The following is a 23,883-nucleotide window of genomic DNA, read 5'->3' on the forward strand; positions in this document are numbered from 1 at the left end:
ATGTAGGGGGACTAGATGAAGTAACTAAGGATAATGAGAGCCAGATTTGTCATTATTGGGGAACAGAGTGACAGCTTTGGAAATGAGAAAAACTATAATTAACTGTATGGTATTTAATTGGAATTAGAGCATCACTGTGAATTTTAGGAGGGGTTGTATGTTTATGTATGCATACATATAATATGTATGTGTATGAATATACTGACTTACTCAGTCCACTGAGTGGACTTTGGAGGACAATGACATCCTAATAGCAATGAACATACCTGATATTCTAAATACCTTTCTTCACTAAAAAGAACCAGGGCTTCTTGGGAAAAAGACTCATTCCAGGCAGGGACAGTACAAGATGAGCCTGGAACATCTTGTGCCAAAAAGCAAAGAAGTGCTCAGAAAATGACAGGGATATGACAAAAGGTTACAGGGGCCAAATTGAAAGAGCTTACCCTGGCCAATCTGGGACAATCTGAGCAACAAAATAAATAATGGTAGTAACAGATTAAAACCTCATTAAATAAGATAGGAATCTTTGAGTTTGGATGGATGGATGGATGGATAGATGGATAAATAAAAGAAAGTACACCATAGAAAGAGTAATTAATTTAGAAAAATCATTCTTTGGCAAGCATGGTGATAATTAATTCAACCAAGAAAATTAATGATTGCTAAAAGTAAGAGGCAAAATTTGTTGAGGAGAGATTCAGACTGATACTTGTACAACAGTGTCTATACTATCATCATTATTCATAAGATAGTATATTTTGAAACAACCCAAGTGTCCAGCATCAGCTGAATAGGTAAACTAAATGTGTTATATACACACAATGGAATATTATTCAGTCATAAAAAGGGGTGAAATATAAAAAGTGAAATTCTGATACATGCTAAAACATGAATAAACCTTGAAAACATTACGCAAAGTGAAATAAGCTAGACGTAAAAGTACTAATACTGTTTGATTTTATTCATATGAGATACCTAGAATAGGCAAATTCACAGAGACAGAAAGTAGAAGAGAGGATACTAGGTACTAGTAAGGGGAGAAATTGGGAGTTATTATTTAATGGGTACAGAGTTTCTTTGGGGGAAGATTAAAAAATTCTGGAAATGGACAGTGGAAAAAGTTGCACAACATTATCAAAGTACTTAATGCCACTGAATCTTATACTTAAACAGTTAAAATGACAAATGTGTTTATCACAAAAATATTTTTTTTTAATTTGGGAGTTTGTTGAAGAAGGGAATATTTACATAGTCTCAAAGTATCCCCCTGAAAAATAGTTATTCACTACAAAGAGAAAAAGTGTAATTTTAGAGTAGAGAAATCTGACAGACACTACCATAACCAGGCAATCAAAGTTAACACAGCAGTGCTTTTGTCAAATCATGAGGTAACATAAGATAAACTCAAATTGAGGGTCATTGTGCAAAACAACTGGCCTGTAATCTTCAAAAGTGTCAAGGTCATGAAAGTTAAGACTGAGACACTATTCCAGATCAAAAGAAAGAAAAGAACTGAAAACTAAATGCATTGATTAATCCTAAATTGTTGGCTCCTTTTGCTAGAAAGGACATTACTGGGACATTTGTGAAAATTTAAATGGTGTCTGTGCATGAGATCATAATAATGTAAAATGTTAGTTTCCTGATTTCTGTGCTGGTACTGTAGTTATGTAAGAGAATGTCTTTGTTTATAGGAAATACATAGTATCTGGGGATGATGGGACATCATATCAGTACTTTCAAATGGTTAAGGAAAAAATATTCTTTGTATTATCTTGAAACTTTTTTTGTAAGTTTGAACTGATTTAATTTAAAAATTAAGAATAGTTATACAAACTGTAAAGAAAAAAAAAAGCCTGAATAAGGGTGGTGATTATGGCCAGGAACTAGATCCCACGATGAGGACTGTATTAGAAGGCTAACTGCCAAAGAAATGGGAAACTTTTTCTATTCAGAAAGTTACAAAAACATTCTCTCAAAGTCATTTTAAGTAAATAAATAGAGGATAATCTGAGTAGAGTATATCAGTTATAATATGTAAATGTGGGAAAATCAGGTTCTTAGACAGGGACCCTGTTATTTTGGATTTACAATGTGAAAACAAAGGAAATGACCAAGCTAAATGTAATAATAGTTGTAGAAATAGGCCATTTTATTTTGATAGATTCATGTTTCGATGTCTTCCTATTTTAGGTGATGCTGAACAGGAACTTGGTCCCCCTCCATCTGTAGATGAGGCAGCAAACACACTCATGACTCGTCTGGGTTTCCTCCTTGGAGAGAAAGTCACAGAAGTTCAGCCAGGTGACCAATACAACATGGAAGTAGAAGATGAAAATCAGGTAAACTGCTTGTCACTAATTCTGTGAAACATGGGCTGAATCAACCTGTTATACCAGGAAAGGGCAAATTTCACAGGTGTGTGTGTGTGTGTGTGTGTGTGTGTGTGTGTGTGTGTGTGTGTGTGTGTTGAAAGGAATAATCCCAATTGTTGAATGCTTTTTGAGGCCTGAAGATATAACTTAATTTTCCATAATCACTCTATCTGTTCTGTTTATAAAACATCTTTAAGTTTTATTTTTAGCTTTCAAAAGTCATATTAAGGTTTTGATTCATTTATTGGATGAATGAGAAAAAGAATGGGTAAATAAGCCAATAAGTAAAATATATATATATATATATATATATATATATATATATATATATATATATATTTTAAGCTTCCTTACAACCCAATGTAGTAGAGTCCATTTATATTAACTTTTAGATATAAAAAAAATGAAACACACTGTCAGAAAGTGGTATAGTAATATTTAAATCCAGGCAGTCTGTTAAGAACCATACTATTCCAGTGTAATATGAAATAATAACACCTGACAGGATTGTTGTTAGGATCAAGTTAAATCATAAATATTAAAATACTTTGTAAGCTATAAAATGCCATATAAATAAAGGGTATAAAATAATATGCAATATAATTAGTATATAAATATATAAGCTATATGTATATGTAAAAAAATAAGCTACTTCATAGCTTTCATACTTTCATTTTCAAATTTCTTAAATGAGGGAAATAATATGTCTTATACTTAGTTAATAAAGGAGTAAATGAAATAATATATTAAAATTTTTAAAAACTGTATAGCATTAAACAAAGGTAAAGTATCTATATGTATATATAAAAGCCTAAGTGACCGGCCAACTGTCCGACCAGCCTACTGGCCGGTAGCTATAACATGCACTGACCACCAGGGGCAGACGCTCAACACAGGAGCAGAAACCACAGGCATGGAAACATAGAATAAACTGATGAATCTCAGAGGGAAGTGGGGAAGGGGGAGGGCGGGAAGAGATTAACCAAAGATCTTATATGCATACTAGAGGCTTGGTGCATGGATTCCAGTGGGGAATTTAATACAAGGGATTGATCTAGAAATATTTTAGGGTGAGTCAAAGAGCTTTAATATTCTCATATCTAGTAATCAACACCTTTTCCAATCAAATATTAAATGTAAATCTTCATTTTAGCAGAGAGAATATGAAGACTATTTAAAGAAGTTGAAAAGCTTCTTTTAAAATTAAGAATTAAAGATGTGAAATTTATCATCAGTTTTCTTTCATGTGATTTTGTCACAACACATTTTGAAAAGGATAGAATTTCTTTAGTGTTTGAAAAAAATAGTACTTTTATTCATTATGTTAGTAATTTATTTGAGTAGAAAGAGCTAAAGAAAAGTGAATTGTTATTAAATTCAGTAAATCGGAATATATGAGGAGAGAGAATCATGGACCGGCTGCCTCCTGCACGCCCCCCACTGGGGATCGAACCCGCAACCCGGGCCTGTGCCCTTGACCGGGAATAGAACCCATGACCTCCTGGTTCCTAGGTCTATGCTCAACCACTGAGCCACACCGGCCAGGTAAATCGGAATATATTACCACCAATCTTTTTTGTGATTATTTTTATTCCTTCCCATCAGAAACTTAAAAAGGAGGTAACTTCAGGTGTAAGAATTACTCAGGATACAAAGAGATCTTAGTAATCAGTTTCTACAGAAAAAATTAAGTTTTTAATTAAATTAATATTGTTTGATCTATTTTATTAGACTAACTTTTAGATTAAAGCATTTTCTCTGCATTCATTTATTGTTTCTGGGCAGCCACCTATGTTTCCAAAACACAATTATTTGCATTATGAACCTTTTTTTTTTTATTTTTTCTCATTTGGAGATTTGTTTTTTTCTATCCAAAGAAAAATTATGAACAAGACAAAGTTCCAAGCTTTCAGAAGTTTTATTGATTGGAAACAGCAAGATCAACTTGTGCTTAATTTTAAAATGTTTTCCATTAATTCATGTTAATGATAAAGAATACTTATTACTGGAAATTTCCTAGGCAGAAAAACTGGCCACAGTCTCTGCTCATTTTAAGTTTAAGTATCACCTTAATTGTAGAATGCAGAATATCTTATCCTGGAAGGCAAAAACAAATAGAACCGCAAAAAATGTACAAGCTGCATGCAGATTTTCTTCTTCTTCTCATCAAAGATTATGTTTTACCATAAGATAATATTTTACTTTAACAGCTGATCAGTTTATCTTATTTTTCATTCCGATTTTTCAGACCTCAGCAATCACCCAGCGGATAAGCCCCTGTTCCACTTTGACTAGCAGCACTGCCTCTCCACCAGCTAGTAGCCCCTGCTCCACCCTCCCACCAGTCAGTACAAATGCAACAGCCAAGGACTGCAGCTATGGGGCTGTCACTAGTCCAACTTCCACCCTCGAAAGCAGAGATAGTGGCATCATTGGTGAGTTGGTTTCTTTGTTAATCATTTTATGTATTTTTTTTAAATAATTACACAAGCTTACAGTTTTCAAAAAAGCTGATATTCGTTATCATTAACAAAACTCTCAACAAATTGAATCCAGGAATATATAAAAAGGATAATAGGGACAATATATAAAAAGGATAACTCATGGCTAAGTGGAGGTGGGGGCCACTGGTATTTTGAGAAGCCTGATGGTGACTGCCCACTCTGATAGAGTTGAAAGGGAGATGTTGCCATGGCACTGGGCTCCCTAATATCAGTGGGGATATGGAGACTGGTTGGCAGCACTTAATTCTCAGATGCACGGAGGACATATTTTGATAAAGAGCTGCAAGGCAGGAAGGCAAGCAGGGTGTCTGTCTTTGTAATTCACCTTCTTTCCTTGTTACAATAAAGTCCAGAACTCCATTTAAATTTCCAAAGAGAAAACTTCACTGAAAAGAAACATAGAAATTACCTCATGAACTTAACCCTTTGCACTCTGAACCATTTTGGCCCTGGCTACCAGCTACTCGACGCTACTTTGCGGCAGAAACGTGCATTTACAGACCCTTGTATTATTTAGTATAATTTTGGAACCAGGTAACATATTATAATGATATTGGACTTATATGAATTGGGTGACATCGAGGAATGTATATTTGCAAAAAAAACCCCAATATTTTATTGTTTATAATTTTGTACAGTATGATAAGTTTTGTAACACTCCCCAATATGCATTGCAGGCTGATTAGTGCATGTTTGACAGTAATAAGTGGTTTGACGCCTGCCACCAGGTGTTTTCCTGTTAGAACACACAATGCAGTCCTGTTTTCTTTGTCCCACATCGGGAATATGTAGTTTATTGTTTAATCCGACACAAAACCCGCTGACATTTCTTGTATATATCTTAGTAATTTTACAATATTTTGATTCAATTTCTTGTGCCATTTCAAGATAAAACTTCAGGGAAACATGCATGTCTCAAAAAGTTGCGTTGAAATAACTCAATTCCCCGTAATCACTAATAAACTGCAATGTCCCCTGAGAGGGGACATCCGAGTGATATGCTAGAATTCCGATGCCCCCTGAGAGGGGACAGCGGAGTGCAGAGGGTTAAGTCTCTTCTTTTAACAATAGGAATATTTAAAATGAAAGAAGAGAATATGAACTAACATTTAAAAACTCTCCTGGGATGATATTCTTGTTTTATAATTATTGCTGAGATTTTTATAATCTAGATTTTAATGTATTTGAGCCCTTCCATACCTAAGGTTGATGGAAATTTTCCTGTTTATAATTCCTGTTTATAATTAGTGATAAGACTCAGTAAAGTTCTAGACGCCTTTTAGGTTTTTGTTTGATTTCATTAAGGGACTAGGTAGGATTAGAGCTACAGTTCAAGGTATAAACAAAAAGGCCCTGAATTGCCTCCCTTATTAGGACAGATTCTTTCTCCTCTATTAGCTTCTTCTTAGGGACTGTGGTTTTTTTTTCTAATTCTTTGTTACATATAAAGGACCAGGAAATAAATTTAAATGCGGGAAAATATAAGATAAAAAGAGTATAAACATAAAGATCTTTTTGAGACCTCTGGAGCACTCCAGTAATTCATGAAAATTACATAAATTTCCTTTTGATGAAATTCTGAACATTTTAGCATTGATAGGCCTTCCTTGTTTGTCCTTTAGCACTGATGTAGGAGTTTGTTTGATTTATTTAAATAGAAGTGTTAAGGTAAAAATAAGAGAGATAAGAGAAAATATGTGAGAGATATACTTTGGTTTCAATTATCTAAACTTCATGGTGGAAATGAAAAGATCATCAGTAACTTTTAAAAAATAATGTAACTAATATTTTTACTATCTGGTCTTGAATTTGGATAGTACTAACAGATTAATTTCCAGGGTTGTTGTTGTTGTTGTTTTTAAACAATTCATTTTACTCTTTTTTTCTAGCTACGTTGACAAGCTATTCTGAAAATGTAGAACGCACAAAATATGTTGGGGAAAGCAGTAAAGAATTAGGATCTGGAGGAAATCTAAAACCTTGGCAATCTCAAAAAGCCAGCATGGATTCCTGTTTATACCGAGTAGATGAAAATATGACAGCTTCCACCTATAGTCTGAATAAGATCCCAGAGAGGAATTTGGAAACAGTTTTATCGCAATCAGTACAGTCTATTCCTCTGTATCTTATGCCACGACCAAATTCAGTAGCAGGTAAGGTTTTCAAAATAATGACCATTTTACTGGCATATATATTGAAATGAAAATAAATTATCTTACAGTATTTAAATTTCTCATTCATCTTTGATTAAGCTGCTCTTTTGTTTTTGGGTAATATACATGTGTATATCTTTTTTAACTTGGGGGAAGGCTTGTGTTCCTCAAGAGGTTGATTGTTTAGTTCTCCCCAAAATACATAAAAACACACACAAAATCAGAAAAAGAATCTTATAAAGTATATTGTTGAACTTCTAAAAATCATTTTTCTCACAGAAGTCTTTGAAGGGATTTCAGTTTGAGGTTTTAAAGTTTTAAAAAACATTAAATTAAATTGAAGTATATTTCAGTAGAGTTTGTATTATCAGAAATCATCCTCTAGTTTAAGGGAGTGGCAGAGAGGCAAGAATTCCATTTCCATATTCTAAGAGCTCACTGTTTCCACAATATCTGGCTATCTTATTATAAAAGAATTACCAGATGCCTACATTGCTAAAGAATAACTAAAAAATACCACTAGCAGCCTCAGTCATAAAGGAATGGTTCCGAAGTTTAAATGGCTGGAATATAGAGCCATTATTCTTAACCGTTTGAGTCCCAAGCATGCGATCGCGCTGCTTGGTATTTCTCGACATAAAATAAAACAAGCGCTATCACGCTGTTTGGGTCTTTTCGTACTCATTTAGAGAAAGTGCGGTTGCGCTGTTTGGGATTCTTCGACAGTGTTTTTTCAATACCCCCTGGGACTCAAACGAATCGTATGTTTTCTCGACATAAAATCTCAGCAGCGCGATCGTGCTACTTGGGACTCAAACGGTTAAGCAGCTATTTAGAATTGATGTCTAAGGATATTTTTTCTACACCTAAGTTACTATTTAATAATTCAGACCAGGAACTTTTGCAGAATAATTGGGAATTCTGGCATTTTAAAAATGCGTCATCATTTGAACGTTGTCTATACTATAAAATCAGTCTGTCTTTTTCACTTCCCTGATGAATGATTGGATAGGATTATTTTACTGATAAAAGATAATAAATTACTTACTGTAGTCAAGTTCTCTTAGTTCCCAGATATAATTATTTATGCAGGTGATAGTGTAATGCTTCTTGCCTTCCCAGTTCTTTTTCATTTTCATACCTTTTCTAAACCATCACTCTTTGTTCCAACCTCTGGGAGACCATCAGCATCTGTCATCATGTGGTTATGCGGACAATGCCTCACCTGGCAGAACAGTAATTCAGAAGATTTTATTATTAACTTTTCAAGATTATTTGCTTTAATATGGTGATAGAATATTTTCTCTCCTAGGCCTTTTTTAAATATGTTGATCCTTACCCATGATGTCATATTAGAATCCTAGCATGCTATAACTTATGAGAAAGTTGTGAGGTGAAAAGCCCAATAGTATTTATACAAATAAAAGTATATGTACCCAAATGAAAGCATAAAGACATACACAAATGTTTATAGCAAGTCTCTTTGTAATAGCCAAAAATTATGAACAATGTCCATCAACAGGTGAATGGATAAACTAATTATAGTATATCTTTGCAATGGATACTACCCAGCAACAAAAAGAAATGAACTATTTATTTGTTTGTTTGGGGGCGGGGGGAATTTTTGTTGTTGTTGTTGTTGTTTTTTAGAGAGAGCGGAAGGAAAGGGGAGAGACAGAGAGAAAGAAGCATCACTGTGAGAGAGACACATATCAGTTGGTTGCCTCCCACAGGTACCCTTGTCTGGAATCGAACCCTTCAATTCACAGGCTAACTGACGCTCTATCCACTGAGCCAAACTGGCTAGGGCAGACATGAACTATTGATACTATAACAACTAATGAATCTCAAAATAATTATGTTTAGTGAAAGAAGCCAGATAGTTTTTAAAGTACATAGTATATGACTCCATTTACATAAAAATCCTAGGAAATGCCAATATTCTAAGTAATATCTGCAAAATATCAGATCCTTCACGATTCTTGACAATGAGTTACTACTATACCCATACCCACAAAATTAAAAGGAATGGCAGTACCATTGATAGTGAGGATGTAATGCAATTGAAATTGTCATACATTGTTGGTGGGAGTATATTAATAAATTGATACTACCACTTTAAAAAGCTGCTTGGCAAGATTAATTAAAGACATAAAGCTATATATGCATGTTACCTAAAATCTAGCAATTTTACTCCTATATGGGATTCCCATCAAAAATAAGTTCTGATGTTCACCAAAAGACCAATAATAAGGATGTTTGTGTCTGTTTTATTCTTTATTCCCAAAAGTTGAAAATTCAACTGTCCGTCAGTAGTAGACTGGAAAATAAATTGTATACAACAATGAAAAAGAAGGTACTACTGTTACAGACAACATTATGGAATGTATGAAGTATGTATATTTATTTAAAGTTCAGAAAAACAGACAAAACTATGGCACTTCTGTAGTGATAGAACTAAAGTAGTGGTTACCTTTGATGGGAATATCAATTAAAGGAGCCTTCTACTTGTATATTTTGATCTGAATGGTGGTTGCATGGGTGTGTCTGTTTATGACGTGTGTGTGTGTAAAAAATGTATTGAGCTATACACATAAGATTTACATAATTTATGTAAATCATACCTCAATTTAATATATATGTGTGTGTGTGTGTATATATATATATATATATATATATATATATATTATATTTAAACTTTTTCTAGAAGGATTTTCCCTTGGTTTTGGTTTAGAAATAGCAGTCTTAGGCAACATAACTAGAACTTTGAAGAAATACCTACTTTTAGTGTATATTAACCTAATAACTTCAATAAATTAGTACTTTACTTATTCATTTGTTGAAGTTGTTAGGTACCCAAACTGGCCAGAAATTATTCCAATTTCCACCTTAGTTCAGTGGTAGCAGCAGTTTCTGTGAAATTTATTCTTTTTAAAATCCAGTATATATTGCTGAACCAGTTTGGCTCAGTGGATAGAGCGTCGGCCTGCGGACTGAGGGGTCCCGGGTTCGATTCCGGTCAGGGGCATGTACCTACTGGGGGCTGTGCAGGAGGCAACTGATCGATCTCTCTCATCAATGTTTCTAACTCTCTATCCCCTCTCCCTTCTTCTCTGTGAAAATTCAATAAAATATATTAAAAAAATAAAAAATAAATAAAATAAAATAAAATCCAGTATATTTACCTATATTTTACACATAAAATTCACCCATATTGAGTAATTCACCTAACTCAGTAATTTTTTATATATTTACCAAGTTATGCAGCCTTCATCATGAATCAGTTTTAAAACCTTTTTATTATCCCAGTAAGACTTGTCATGTCTATTTAATGTTAATTTCATTCCCATCCCGAACTCCAGGCAACTACTATTCTACTTTCTATCTCTTTAGATTTACCTTTTCTGGACATTTTACAGTGGGGCCTTGACTTACAAGTTTAATTCGTTCCGTGACGGAGCTCATAACTCAAATTACTCGTATGTCAAATCAATTTTCATATTAAAGTGAACGAGTGAGACATGTGATGCTGGGCTGATGTTGTGGCATTCACTGTGACATTCACTGCACCAACTAGCGGTGGGGTATCTGAAGCTGGCTTGTAATCCGAATTTTAGCTCACAACTCAAAGCAAAAAATCGGCCGAGAGACGGCTCGTATCTCGAAAAACTCATTAGTTGGGACACTCGTAAGTCAAGGCCCCACTGTATATAAGTGGAGTCATACAATATGTGGTCTCTTATCTACACTAATAAAAGAGAAACATGGTAATTAGCGTACGACCGCAAACCTTTCCCATTGGCTAATCAGTGAGTATATGCAAATTAACTGTCAGCCAAGATGGCGGCCGGCAGCCAGGCAGCTGGAAGCAACCATGAGGCTTGCTTGCTGCAGTGAAGGAGGACTCCAACGTTCCCCGCCTGTGCTGCCGGCCTCTGACCTGCAACTCTAAGAAACTTTGTAACAAATATAGAAGCTAAACAAAACCCCGGGATCTCAGAGCTGGAGTTATACATTATTTCGATTATAGAACGCAAACAAACCAGCGGAAGCCTCAGAGCTAGAGCCAGAGCTAAAGCTGGCCCAGAATAAAATTAAAAAAAGAGAAAAAAAAGGAACGGTTGGGAGCTTCAGTCAACAACCGTCAGCCTGAAAGCAGCCCTCAGCCCCTCACCCAGACTGGCCAGGCACCCCAGTGGGGACCCCCACCCTGAAGGGTGTGTGACCAGCTGCAAACAGCCATCATCCCCTCGTCCAGGCTGGCCAGGCACCCCAGTGGGGACCCCCACCCTGATCCAGGACACCCTTCAGGGCAAACCAGCCAGCCCCCAGGCCTCTATCCTATATAGTAAAAGGGTAATATGCCTCCCAGCACTGGGATCAGCGGAGCCTCGAGGCCTCCTGGCACTGGATCAGCATGACAGGGGGCAGCGCCCAAACCCCCTGATCGCCCTGCGACTCTGTGTGTGACAGGGTGCGGCGTCCCAACCCCCTGATCGGCCCTGCTCTGTGTGTGACGGGAAGGCACCCCAACCCCCCCCCCCAAAGGCCCTGCTCTGTGTGTGACGGGGTAGAGCCATAACCTCCCCATCAGCCCTGCCCTGAGTGTGACAGTGGCGGCGCCCCAACCCCCTGATCGGCCCTGCTCTGTGGGTGATAGAGGGCAGCGCCCCAACCCCCTGATCCGCCCTGCTCTGTGTGTGACGGGGCAGTGCCCTAACTCCCCTATCGGCCCTACCCTGTGAGTGACAGGGGGGAGCTCCTCAACCCCCTGATCGGCCCTGCTCTGTGCATGACAGGGGGAGCTCCTCAACCCCCTGATGGGCCCTGCTCTGTGCGTGACAGGGGGTGGCGCCGCAACCTCCCCATCGCCCCTGCCTTGAGTGTGACAAGTTGCGGCGCCCCAACCCCCTCCCCCCAGGCCCTGCTCTGTGTGTGACAGGGTAGAGCCATAACTCCCCATCGGCCCTGCCCTGAGTGTGACAGTGGCGGCCCCCCAACCCCCTGATCGGCCCTGCTCTGTGGGTGATAGAGGGCAGCGCCCCAACTCCCTCCCCCCCCCCACAGGCCTTGCTCTGTGTGTGATGGGGTAGACCCATAACCTCCCCATTGGCCCTACCCTGAGTGTGACAGTGGCGGCGCCCCAACCCCCTGATCAGCCCTGCTCTGTGGGTGATAGAGGGTGGCACCCCAACCCCCTGATCCGCCCTGCTCTGTGTGTGACAGGGGGCGGTGCCCTAACTCCCCTATCGGCCCTACTCTGCATGACAGGAGGGAGCTCCTCAACCCCCTGATCGGCCCTGCTCTGTGCGTGACAGGGGGGAGCTCCCCAACCCCCTGATGGGCCCTGCTCTGTGCATGACAGGGGGCAGCGCCCAACCCCCTGATGGGCCCTGCTCTGTGCGTGTCAGGGGGTGGCGCCACAACCTCCCCATTGACCCTGCCTTGAGTGTGACAGGGGGCGGTGCCCCAACTCCCCAATCGGCCGTACCCTGAGCGTGACTGAGGGTGGCATTGCAACCTCCCGATCTGCCCTGCTCTGTGCATGGCAGGGGGCAGTGCCCCAACTCCCCAATCAGCCCTGCTCTGAGCCCGACCAGGGGCTGCACCTAGGGATTGGGCCTGCCCTCTGCCACCCAGGAGCAGCCTAAGCCAGCAGGTCGTTATCTCCCGAGGGGTCCCAGACTGTGAGAGGGCACAGGCTGGGCTGAGGAACCCCCCTCCCCCCCCCCCCCGAGTGCACAAATTTTTGTGCACCGGGCCTCTAGTCCTATATAATAAAAGGGTAATAGGCAAATTGACCCTAACAGCAGAACAGCTTGGAATGACTGGTCACTATGACACACACTGACCACCAGGGGGCAGACGCTCAATGCAGGAGATGCGCCCTGGTGGTCAGTGCGCTCCCACAGGGGGAGCTCTGCTCAGCCACAAGCCAGTCTGACGGCTGCCAGCACAGCAGTGGTGGCAGGAGCCTCTCCCGCCTCCTCAGCAGCGCTAAGGATATCAGACCAGCTTAGGCCTGCTCCCTGCTGGCAAGTGGACATCCCCTGAGCGGGCCTAAGCCAGCAGGTGGTCATCCCCCAAGGGGTCCCAGACTGCGAGAGGGCACAGGTCGGGCTGAGGGACGCCCCCCCCCCACCCCCCCCCAGTGCACAAATTTTTGTGCACCTGCCGTCTAGTGTCTGTTATAATGTTTTTGAGGTTCATCCATGTATCAGAAGTTTGTTCCTTTTTATTGCAATAGTATTCAGCTGTTACAGCTATTATTACTACATTTTATCTATCCATTCACCAGTTGATGAACATTTAAGTTTTTACAATTTTTGATTATTGTGAATAGTGCTGCTATAAACATTCATGTGTAATTCCTTGGGTGGACATATGTTCTTATTTCTCTTGGATAGATGCCTATGATGTATCATTGAGTAAATTTATGTTTAACTTTTTAAGAAACTGCCAAACTGTTTTCCAAAGTGGCTGCACCATTTTACATTTCCACCCACAGTATGGGGATTCCTGTTTTTCCACCTCTTCTCTACCATTTGTTACTGTCTTATCCCTTATAATAGCTTTTTGATTGGGTATGAAATGTTATCTTGTGGTTTTAATTTTCATTTTCTAATGACTAATGATGCTGAGCACATTTTATGTATTTATTAGCTATCATATATCTTCTTTAGTGAAATAGCTACTCAAACCTTTGCACATTTTTTATTGAGTTGTCTTCTTATTTATATAATAATTTGTTGTAAATTCTGGATAAAAATTTTTATCAGATGTTTTTGCAAAATTTTTTCTGTTGCTTATTTTTTCATTTCTTACTGTTATATTTTGGGATCACGGAAATTTTTACTGTGCTTTTATGAACTGTGTTTCTGCTATCATTGTTTCTTTATCTTTTTAATAGAAAGTATGCTGATTATATCAAGTATTATGAAACAGTGATTTTTTTTTCTTTGCTATTGGAGTTTGTTTTAATTCAAGTATTGGAAAATACTTCTTGTGCATACTTAAATTATTTTCTTCCCTCTTTTTTCCCCTTTCCTTATCCCCCTACATTAAAAAAAAAAAAAAAAGAGTGGGGGGAATAATATTAGCCCGAATTGTTACTCCTACAGACCTTAATTATTTTTTTTTTCACTAATCACAATGGTCATCCTATAACACTGGCCTTTCTGACTGAAAGAGATATTCATATTCTAAGTAGCACTGATCATGCTTCTCCAAAGGAAAGGAAGGGTAAAAGCTAAATGCACCATCAGAAGGCAGTTAGTTCTGTCCTGGAGAATTGGAGTTTGTACTGTCAGAGTAGCACGTATTGACTATGTTGAACAAAATACTTCATCAGATAATTATTTCTTGTCAGTGTTGAATGTAATACGAACAGACCTACTATTGCCTGCAAGGCAAGTCATAAGTCAGGGAATAGTTTGTATTGGGTTTTCTGTGACTGAAAATCATGGTTTCAGTGTCCTCACAAAGGGGCAGAAAAATGACTCAGTTCTTTTTAAAATTGAATGGCTGATGAGTTGAAAATGTTTCCTGAATGCAGAGAAATAAAATTAATTGCATATGGAATTACTCTGCTAACTGTATAATGTATATAAATATTTGATAAGACCACCATCGCTGGTAGCTTAGATGATTAGATATCTAAATCATCTTTTAAAATAAATTTTCTTAGCTCACGAGGGTCCTCTCTTCTCATTTTAGCTCTAGATATACATATTTTCCTTTACTTTCCAGTGTGTACACAGAAGTGGTTTCCCCAAACTGTGGGAAGATCAAATACTCAAAACTCCTTGGTTAACAGAAATAATTAAGGATCTTAACTATGATATGAGCTTGAAATAGAGAAGGAAAATACAGTATATTTATTAAATTGTTCTAAGCATATGCACAGCAGGGAAGGAAGGGTATGTGATGAAATGCCAATAGTAAAAGGCCTTATTCAAATCCAGCTTTTAAATTTCTCTTTTAAAAAAACTTTATCTCAGTATGAGTAATATATTTATTTTAGAGGCTAAATAATGATGAATAATGATGTGAAAATACCATTTGCATCACTTTAAAAAGAAAAAACACACCTAGGGGAGTAGTTGTTTAAAGGATCCTTGCTGTGTTGCATACTGCTCTCCACTGGGGGAGGAGAAGCACCTTCTTTTTGCCTGAGTTTGTTGGCATTGTTATAGGGCCACATGGAGCAGGACCAGGAAATTGTCAAGGAATTATTTACAGTCCTTGAGGCTGCTGCTGGATTGAACTCTAAAAACTAAAACTTTTTATTATTCCCTAAGTCCCTTGATGTTAAAAAGCATGGAAAGAACACGTGGCTTTCATAACACTTTGGCTTTTATAATACTTTTGCTTGCAGGGAATGGAGTCAGCGTATATGCAAATATTTATGTTGATGTATTTCTTTTTAAATTTTTCTGAGCTTTTAACTCAAAAATAGAAAAAGTCTATATAATGAAATTTTAAAAGCAATCATGTACTTTTTATTAACTATTACTAGTAAAACAAGTCTGGTTATTATAAGTATAAATATATTGGTCTATTAGATTTAACTCTATACTTTTAGAAACATAAAGACTCAAACAGGTAAAATCTTATAGTTAGATATACCAATTAAAAGCTCCACATACCACATATGAAGGAAGTACTCTTTACTGAAAACAAGAGCTTTTAACTAAAATGATGGTCATTAAAGATGAGTTTTGGCAGTAGTAAAGCTTATGTTTTTTCTGGGGTAACTCAGTTTTCCAAATATAAATTTAGTTATATACCTTTAAATTAAAAGTCTTAATATTTAAGTATGAGAAAATGAAAACTATGTGTTTTATTGTTTTCAAAATGTAAATCACTATTCCATATTTATTTTTAAGCCTGTTGTATTAGAAGAAAATAGAGAACCCTTGTGGACTTGCGGTTGCATGGCAGAAATTATCAGAGAATAGGCTGTCTATGGTCATACATGATGTCTTAAAATGAAATTGGCAATGAATTGGAGGGATGTGGGAAGCAGGAAATGTTCACTTGCAACAGCTGTCCTCCATGCTTTGTGTGAAAATGAGGAGTCTATCAGGGAAACATACAGACAACAGAAGTCAGTTAAAATATAAACTTTCACCATCTACTTGTTAATGTTTGGAGCTGCACATTTTCCTAAGAACAGGATCTTAAGAAGCAGGTAAATCAAAAATGGGACTCCTGAGGGATTTAAATGAATCGAATCAGGAACTGTAATGAGGACTTTACAAAAAATCCAGATCGGCTTTTCAGGCCTTAAAACATTGGCTTAATGAATCTAAAGGTGTAAGGACCCAGAGTGGCTTCTTGCCCAGGCTGTTGCAGACAAAGTGTCTTTCCAGGCTCCTTTCTCAGACCAGCCAGAATGACAATTGTGCTGCTAAAATCTATTTGCAGTAGTGGCAACTGCTATAAGAATAAATAATTCAAACTGGTTTCAAATTCAATATAGAGTTGTCTCTGGAATGTTTTGTACTAAATGTTGTCTCTGGATTTTTTTTTTCTGCCCACTTGTGTATTAAATTATTTTGAATTCTAAAAAGTATGTCAGTTAAATGTTCTATAAGTGAGTCAGCTGTTCCAATCTAATGAAATCTCAAAAATAATATGCTCCCTTTTTTTACTTCCTCTTCCTTCTCTGAAAACAGAGAAGGCTTTTTATTGACAGATTTTATGTGTTTACTTTTTAAAGCATTTTATTTTTATATGAAAGGTTCATTACAGATTTGTTTTTTCCTATTTCTTTATTTCCCTTAAACTTACCAAATTATCTCTTCTAAACACATTTGGAAAGTGTTCTTTAAGTGTTATAGTATTAATTTAACTTGGCAGATTATTTTAAATATTTGCCTATACAATTTTATAGTAAGAGTAGCATCATGAGATGGGAATGTATATGTCTATATAGATCTATCATCAGTGTTTGTGTGGGATGATGATATACAAGGTGTTGTTGCTATGGCCACCTCCTTCATCTTTAGCTTTCAAATAACTGGATAAGACAAATCCTGATTTGTTACTCATTGATTATTTAAATGTAGCCAAAACACGAAGTATATGTTAAATATAATTGTTTAGTCATTAAACAAGCATTTATTGAGCATTATTCTAACTTCTAAAAAGTATGTCAAAATACTAAGGATAAGGATAGAGCCAGTCAGATTTCTGTACCTAAGTAGGACTAGTCTGGAATTGGTTCTATATTGAGCATTATATGCAGGGCACTCTGATTTACTCTAAACATGCCAGGCATTATTTAAAGCACTTAAGAATCCTTAATAAGCAAAACAAAGATTGCCACCTTTATGGAGCTTACATTCTAGCCAGGGAAAGTAAAATAAACATCCTATATAATAAAAGAGAAACATGTAAATTGACCATCCCTCTGCTATGCTCACCAGCCAATCAAGAGTGAGTATGTAAATTAACCCGACAAAGATGGCAGGTTACTTTGCATACATAGGTGCCAGGCAAAGAGCAGAGCAGGAGAGCCGGCAGAGAGTGGAGCAGCTTGGGGAACTTGGCTCCCCAAGCCACCAGACGGAGAGCAGAGAGGGAGAGCTGGTGGCTTGGAGGATTTGGCAGAGTGGGAGGCTGTGGGACAGAAGCAGAGCAGGAAGGGAAAACCAAGAGCACAGGGAGCACCAGGATTTCTGGGAATAGTAGTTCTGGTGGCAGCCACAGGACCGGAAGCGGAAGCCCAGAGTGCGGGGAGCACCAGGAATGCTGGGAATCGTAGTTCTGGTGGCAGACAGATCTCCTAGACACTAGAGCAGCAGTTCTCAACCTGTTGGTTGCAACCCCTTTGGGGGTCGAATGACCCTTTCACAGGGGTCGCCTAAGACCATCGGAAAACACATATATAGTTACATATTGTTTTTGTGATTAATCACTATGCTTTAATTATGTTCAATTTGTAACAATGAAATTGGGGGTCACCACAACATGAGGAACTGTATTAAAGGGTCGCGGCATTAGGAAGGTTGAGAACCACTGCACTAGAGCAAAGTGAGTCTGGAGCAAGTTACTGTTGCGGTGGGGGTGGAGGGAAAGCAAAGGTGAGAGACGTAAGTAAAATCAGAGTGTCTGGGAAAAATTAAAGGGAAGATATCCTAAAACTTCCAGGAAATCTCCACCAATGAAGCAAAGGGGAAAAAAGCCTATATTATTCTGTGAGCAACAAACCAAACTGGGTTGGGGGGTCTCAGACAATTCGCTCATATGATTGCAAAGACAGACAGAAACTCCCGAGGGCTCCCCTGAGGGCTCCCAGATTGGAGAGGGTGCAGGTCGGGCTGAGGGACCCACACCAGGGCACGAATCTTCGTGCACCGGGCCCCTAGTAATAAATAAGTAATTTATATAGTATGATAGAAAGTGACATATGTTTTAGGGAAAAGTTAAAAGAGAGATCGAGAGTACCTGAGTGCCCTGACCAATTTTGCTCAATAGCTAGAGCATAAGCCTAAGGACCAAAGGGTCAAGGGTTCGATTCCAGTTCAAGGGTGAGTGCAGGAGGCAACTAATTGATGTGTGTCTCTCTCTCACATTGATGTTTCTTTCTCCCCCCCCCCCCCCCCACTCTCTCTAAAAATCAATGGGAAAAAGTATTTTCAAGTGAGGATTAACCACACACAAATAAAGAGAGAAAATATCTGAAGGGAGTACCTGAAGGAAGATTATATGAACACTAGTGGCCCGGTACACGGATTCATGCACATTGAAAGGAAATTAATTAGAAGAAATATTTTAATATAGATATTCTCCCTTTCTCTATAATAGAAGTGTCAACCAAATTCACGATTGACAATGACAGATCGAAACACACATGTGCGATTGGCGCCAGCAAGAGCTTTATATGGATCACGCATGTGTGAGTCAACTTAGCCTTTTATAGATACAGAATAAACTTGCTTAATTAGACCTGCTTTCTGATGTAGCTAAACTTTTTCCAGCCCAGTGAAGCACCCCAACTTCTCTTTCAGGTAATTGTCAGCAACACAGCAGTAAATATCAACACGAAGCAGATGATTATTATAGATCACGCAGGGAGAACAAAGGGTAAAATATTTAACTGCAGCAGTGTTTGACTATATCCTGTGCAGTGAGAAAACCTGAAGTCATTTTCAAGGCCCACCATTTCTTCTTTTCAGTCAGGTTAAGTTTCTAAACTTTCTAAATCTCTGCTTTCCAGCTAATGAAAAGAAAATAGGATTGTACCGAGGCTCCTGTCTACCTATTCTAGAACTTCTGTGAGGATCAAATGAGATGAGGCATGGGAAAATGCTTCACAGACATTTGGTTAAAGTGTAAAATGTTTGCACCTGGCTATAAAGCAAGTCATGTTCCCGGGCTAAAGAAACTGCAAGGAGGCTAGTCGCTAGGGAGAGGAAGCCAGGTGTTGCTGATGTCATTACCCAATGCCCACAGCAATTATTTCCAGGCTGGGCTGGGCTGTGGGCCGCATTTTGTGCCACGGGGTCTCGGTAGCGTTGGCTACAGTTTGGTGGGCTGTCGCTCCGGAGTGGTGGCGGGGCCTGTGTTCCATTTGGGGAAGCCAAGTGTTGCTTTGTCAGTGCCAGGTCCATGGTGCTGTTTCTTTGTAAATGGCCAGTGCATATCACGGCAGCTCCTGCATTGAGCGTCTGCCGCTTGGTGGTCAGTGCGCATCATAGCGACTGGTTGGACGTTTGGAGGGACACTTAGCATATTAGCCTTTTTTATATAGAGACTAGAGGCCCGATGCACGAAATTTGTTCATGGGTAGGGTTCCTAGGCCTGGCCGGCAATCAGGGCCGATCTGTGGGGCAACTGGCGGGGCGATCAGGGGGCCCAGCTGGCATCCGCCTTGGCTGCCTGGTGCCTGCAGGCTGGGGGCAGCTCCTGCGTTGAGTGTCTGCCCCCTGGTGCTCAGTGCGCATCATGGTGACCGGTTGTTCCACCTGTCGTTCTGCTGTTCAGTTGATTTGCATATTAAGCTTTTATTACATAGGATTGTTGGAGCCAAGCATATTACCATAGTGATGTCTGTTAAGCTTAATGTACTATTCATACAGAGTAATAAGGAGGATAAGGATAGAGCCAGTCAGATTTCTAAATCTAAGTAGGACTAGTCTGGAATTCGGTTTTGTATTGAGCATTACATACTAGGCACTCTGATTTACTCTGAAGGGATAATGTTATCAGAGATGAATCAGATGTTGCCTTCTTGTCCTCAAGAACCTTCTATAATTTTTTTTATCCTCACCCAAGGATATGTTTTTATTAATTGTCAGAGAAGCACTGATGTGAGAGAGAGAGACCGATAGGTTGCTTCTCGCATGCACCCTGACTGGGGATGAAACCCAAAACCTAGGTATGTGTCCTGACTAGGAATTAAACCCACAACCTTTTGGTGTATGGGATGACGTTCCAACCAACTGACCCATCTGGCCAGGGCAAGAACCTTTTAATAATAAGAGAAGACAGACATGTAAACAACTAGCTGAATAACACAAGTTCTAATTAGCAATATTTGTATGTGGTTGCTGAAAGGGAGAAGCAATTAATCTGACTGAGGGATCAGTCAGAGAAGCAGAAAAAGTATTTGTCTGAGCAAATTTAGACAAGGAGTGAGATCCCATTTGACAAAGTATGACAAAGACTCTTTCTCAGAAAGTGGTTTGTAAATGGAAAAGATTCAAGTGACTCTGAGGGAGAGTACAACTACATACAGTTAGTAGAACAAAGAGACACAGCTAACAGAATTTCATTTCATGTCTCCTGACTCTCATGCTTTTAAATAAGGCATTTGAAGGGACAAGATTTTTGAAAATGAGTAAGCAGAAAGAAACTGAAAATAGCAGAAACTTAAAAAAGGAGAATAATGATTTAATGAAGAAAAAGGCAATAAAATTACTTTGGATTAATTTGATAAAGAAAATAGTGATAGACATAAAAAATATCTTAATTGCTAACATAAGAAAAGGAATGAATATTTTAATAAACTTAGGTAAACATTAACCATATTTAACTGCAGTTCAGATTGAAGCAGTAGTTCTGCATTGACTGATTTCAAAACTGTCTAAGCCCTGAATAAGGACTTCAGAGCTGTTGCACTTGATATTCAGTGTCACTGCTTTCTTTTAGGTTCATTTTGCCCATGAGTATTTGGATTTGTGAAAGAATGTACTATTCATACAGATCAGTAATTGCAATGTTTGTCTGTTTCTTTTAATGTCATCTGTCCAAAATTGAGGAATGTACTCATTCCAAAATATTTTACTGCATTTTTTGGTTTTATTAAATAAAGCAATAAAACAATTGATGTTCATTTTCCTAGGAATTACTATAGTAAAGATTAATTTAGTAAAACGTAAGTTCACACTAAAATTTATATTTTATGAACGTTGCCTGGCCAATGTGGCTCAGTGGTTGACCATTGACCAATGAACCAGGAAGTCACTGTTCAGTTCTCAATCTGGGCACATGCCTGGATTGTGGGCTCGATCCCCAGTAAGGAATGTGCAGGAGGCAGCCAATCAATGATTCTCTCTCATCATGATGTTTCTATCTCTCTTTCCCTCTCCCTTCCTCTCTGAAATCAATTTAAAAATTTTTTTTAAGTTGCCAATAGCTCTTAATTGAATTTAAGAAGTTGAACATGTAGAAAGTAAGGCTGTGGCTAAAAGTCTTTACCAGAGATTTTTTCTAATACAAAGAAATTTCAATGGATTATGTAAATGTTATTTAATTTAAATTTATACTCAAGGTATAGGTCTCCCTTAGTTTAATCTTTAAAAGATTTGAAGAAGGATATAATATATAAAAAAGGATAAATTCAAGGCTTTTTTCTTGCAACAGCTTTTTGCTCCACTCCATCTACACTAATAAAAGAGAAACATGGTAATTAGCGTATGACCGCTACCCTTTTCATTGGCTAATCAGTGAGTATATGCAAATTAACTGTCAGCCAAGATAGCGGCCAGCAGCCAGGCACTGAATCGAGCATGAGGCTTGCTTGCTGCGGACTCCAACGTTCCCTGCCTCACTTGCCAGCCTCTCAGCTGCAAGTCTAAGCAACTATGTACTATGTTGCAAATAAGAAGCTAAACAAAACCCCAGAAATCAGCCAGACTGAAAGCCAGCCGGACCGAAACATTGTATCCATGTTTTCAGCAGCGAGGCCTCAGAGCTAAAGCTGGCCCAGAATAAAAAAAAAAAAAAAAAAAGAAAACAAGGAGCGGTTGGAAGCTTTAGTCACTCGCCAGCCTGAAAACAGCCCTCAGCCCCTCACCCAGACTGGCCAGGCACCCCAGTGGGGACCCCCACCCTGATCCAGGACACCCTTCAGGGCAAACCAGCCAGCCCTTACCCATGCACCAGGCCTCTATTCTATAGAGTAAAAGGGTAATATGCCTCCCGGCACTGGGATCAGCGGAGCAGCGAGGCTCCCGGCACGGGGATCAGCGTGACAGGGGGCAGCGCCCAAACCCCCTGATCGCCCTGCGGCTCTGTGTGTGACAGGGGGGAGCTCCCCAATCCCCTGATTGGCCCTGCTCTGTGAGTGACAGGGGGCAGCACCCCAACCCCCTGAACGGCTCTGCTCTGTGCGTGACGGGGTGGCGCCGCAACCTCCCCAACAACCCTGCCTTGAGTGTGACAGGGGGCGGTGCCCCAACCCCCCAATTGGCCCTACCCTGAGCGTGACTGAGGGTGGCATCGCAACCTCCCGATCCGCCCTGCTCTGTGCATGACGGGGCGGCGCCCCAACTCCCCAATCGGCCCTGCTCTGAGCCTGACCAGGGGCTGCACTTAGGGATTGGGCGTGCCCTCTGCCACCTGGGAGCAGGCCTAAGCCAGCAGGTCGTTATCTCCCGAGGGGTCCCAGACTGCGAGAGGGCACAGGCCGGGCTGGGGGACCCCCCGCCCCCCGAGTACACAAATTTTTGTGCACCGGGCCTCTAGTGTTATATATTTCTATGTCATTCTGCCTCCTATTAATAAAATAGACATTCTCATTCTTTTTATTAAAATATATCAAATCATTTTAATGTATTGGCACATAGAACCCTGCTAGGATCTTGCTTTAAAATTATATAATGTGCCGTTAATATTCCCATAATGTTAACTAAATCACTCATCCAGCCGTTAAGGTTTAATTTAAATTTTGTTTTAATGTGCATAAAAGATTCTCATTGTCGTTGATCTTCTTTTTATGTTACTCTTCTGTTTATCAGATTTAAAAGTATGTTATGTGGACTTTCTTTATTTTTTAAAAAATGGGGGGTTTATTCTTTTGTTTCTTCCTGTGGAAAATATTCTAAGTGCAGAGATGTATTTGTCTGTGACATGCCAGGCATCATGACTTTGCATTAGCAAGGCCTAAGTTTGATTATTGCCATTCAAAGCCATAAATAACAGGGAGTTGAAGGAAAGTGGCAAAGATGAATAAGAGATGGCAAATAAGCCTTTTAAGAAAGAATTAGATCTGTGTAGCTTTAAAAGGAAGAGGAGGAGGAGGGTACAATGTAAATAACACTCACTGGATTGAGATGCTGGTTTCAAGGCCTGGTTCTACCAAAGTGATTCACTTTAGACAGGCCACTCTTACTGTCTCTTAATCCGTAAAATGAGGGGACTTGTTTAGATTGGAATCAACAGATTTTTTTACTAAAAGACCAGCTAGTATTTTAGGCTTTGCAAGCCAAATGGCTTCTGCCACAACTACTCAATTCTGTTGTAAATGAATACTTAAACAGGCAAGGTTGTATATATTCCAATAACACTTGACTTACAAAGATAGGCAGCAAGCCAGATTTCATCCACTGGCCTTAA

General features: G+C 39.1%; 1 protein-coding gene across 10 annotated transcripts in view; it reads left to right on the plus strand.

The window, feature by feature from the left end:
• TANC2 (tetratricopeptide repeat, ankyrin repeat and coiled-coil containing 2) overlaps window positions 1-23,883 on the plus strand; it is a 265,295-nt gene that overhangs the window by 145,177 nt on the left and 96,235 nt on the right. For all 10 annotated transcript variants that reach the window (XM_070395132.1, XM_070395133.1, XM_070395134.1 and 7 more), the window contains 3 exons: window positions 2,197-2,345; window positions 4,627-4,813; window positions 6,772-7,035. In XM_070395132.1, the coding sequence (XP_070251233.1) occupies window positions 2,197-2,345; window positions 4,627-4,813; window positions 6,772-7,035 (600 nt within the window). The remainder of the gene's footprint in view (window positions 1-2,196; window positions 2,346-4,626; window positions 4,814-6,771; window positions 7,036-23,883) is intronic.

This window comes from Myotis yumanensis, unplaced genomic scaffold (assembly GCF_028538775.1).
Source record: "Myotis yumanensis isolate MYYU_CA2020_CCGP unplaced genomic scaffold, mMyoYum1.0.hap1 SCAF_16, whole genome shotgun sequence".
Taxonomy (NCBI): domain Eukaryota; kingdom Metazoa; phylum Chordata; class Mammalia; order Chiroptera; family Vespertilionidae; genus Myotis; species Myotis yumanensis.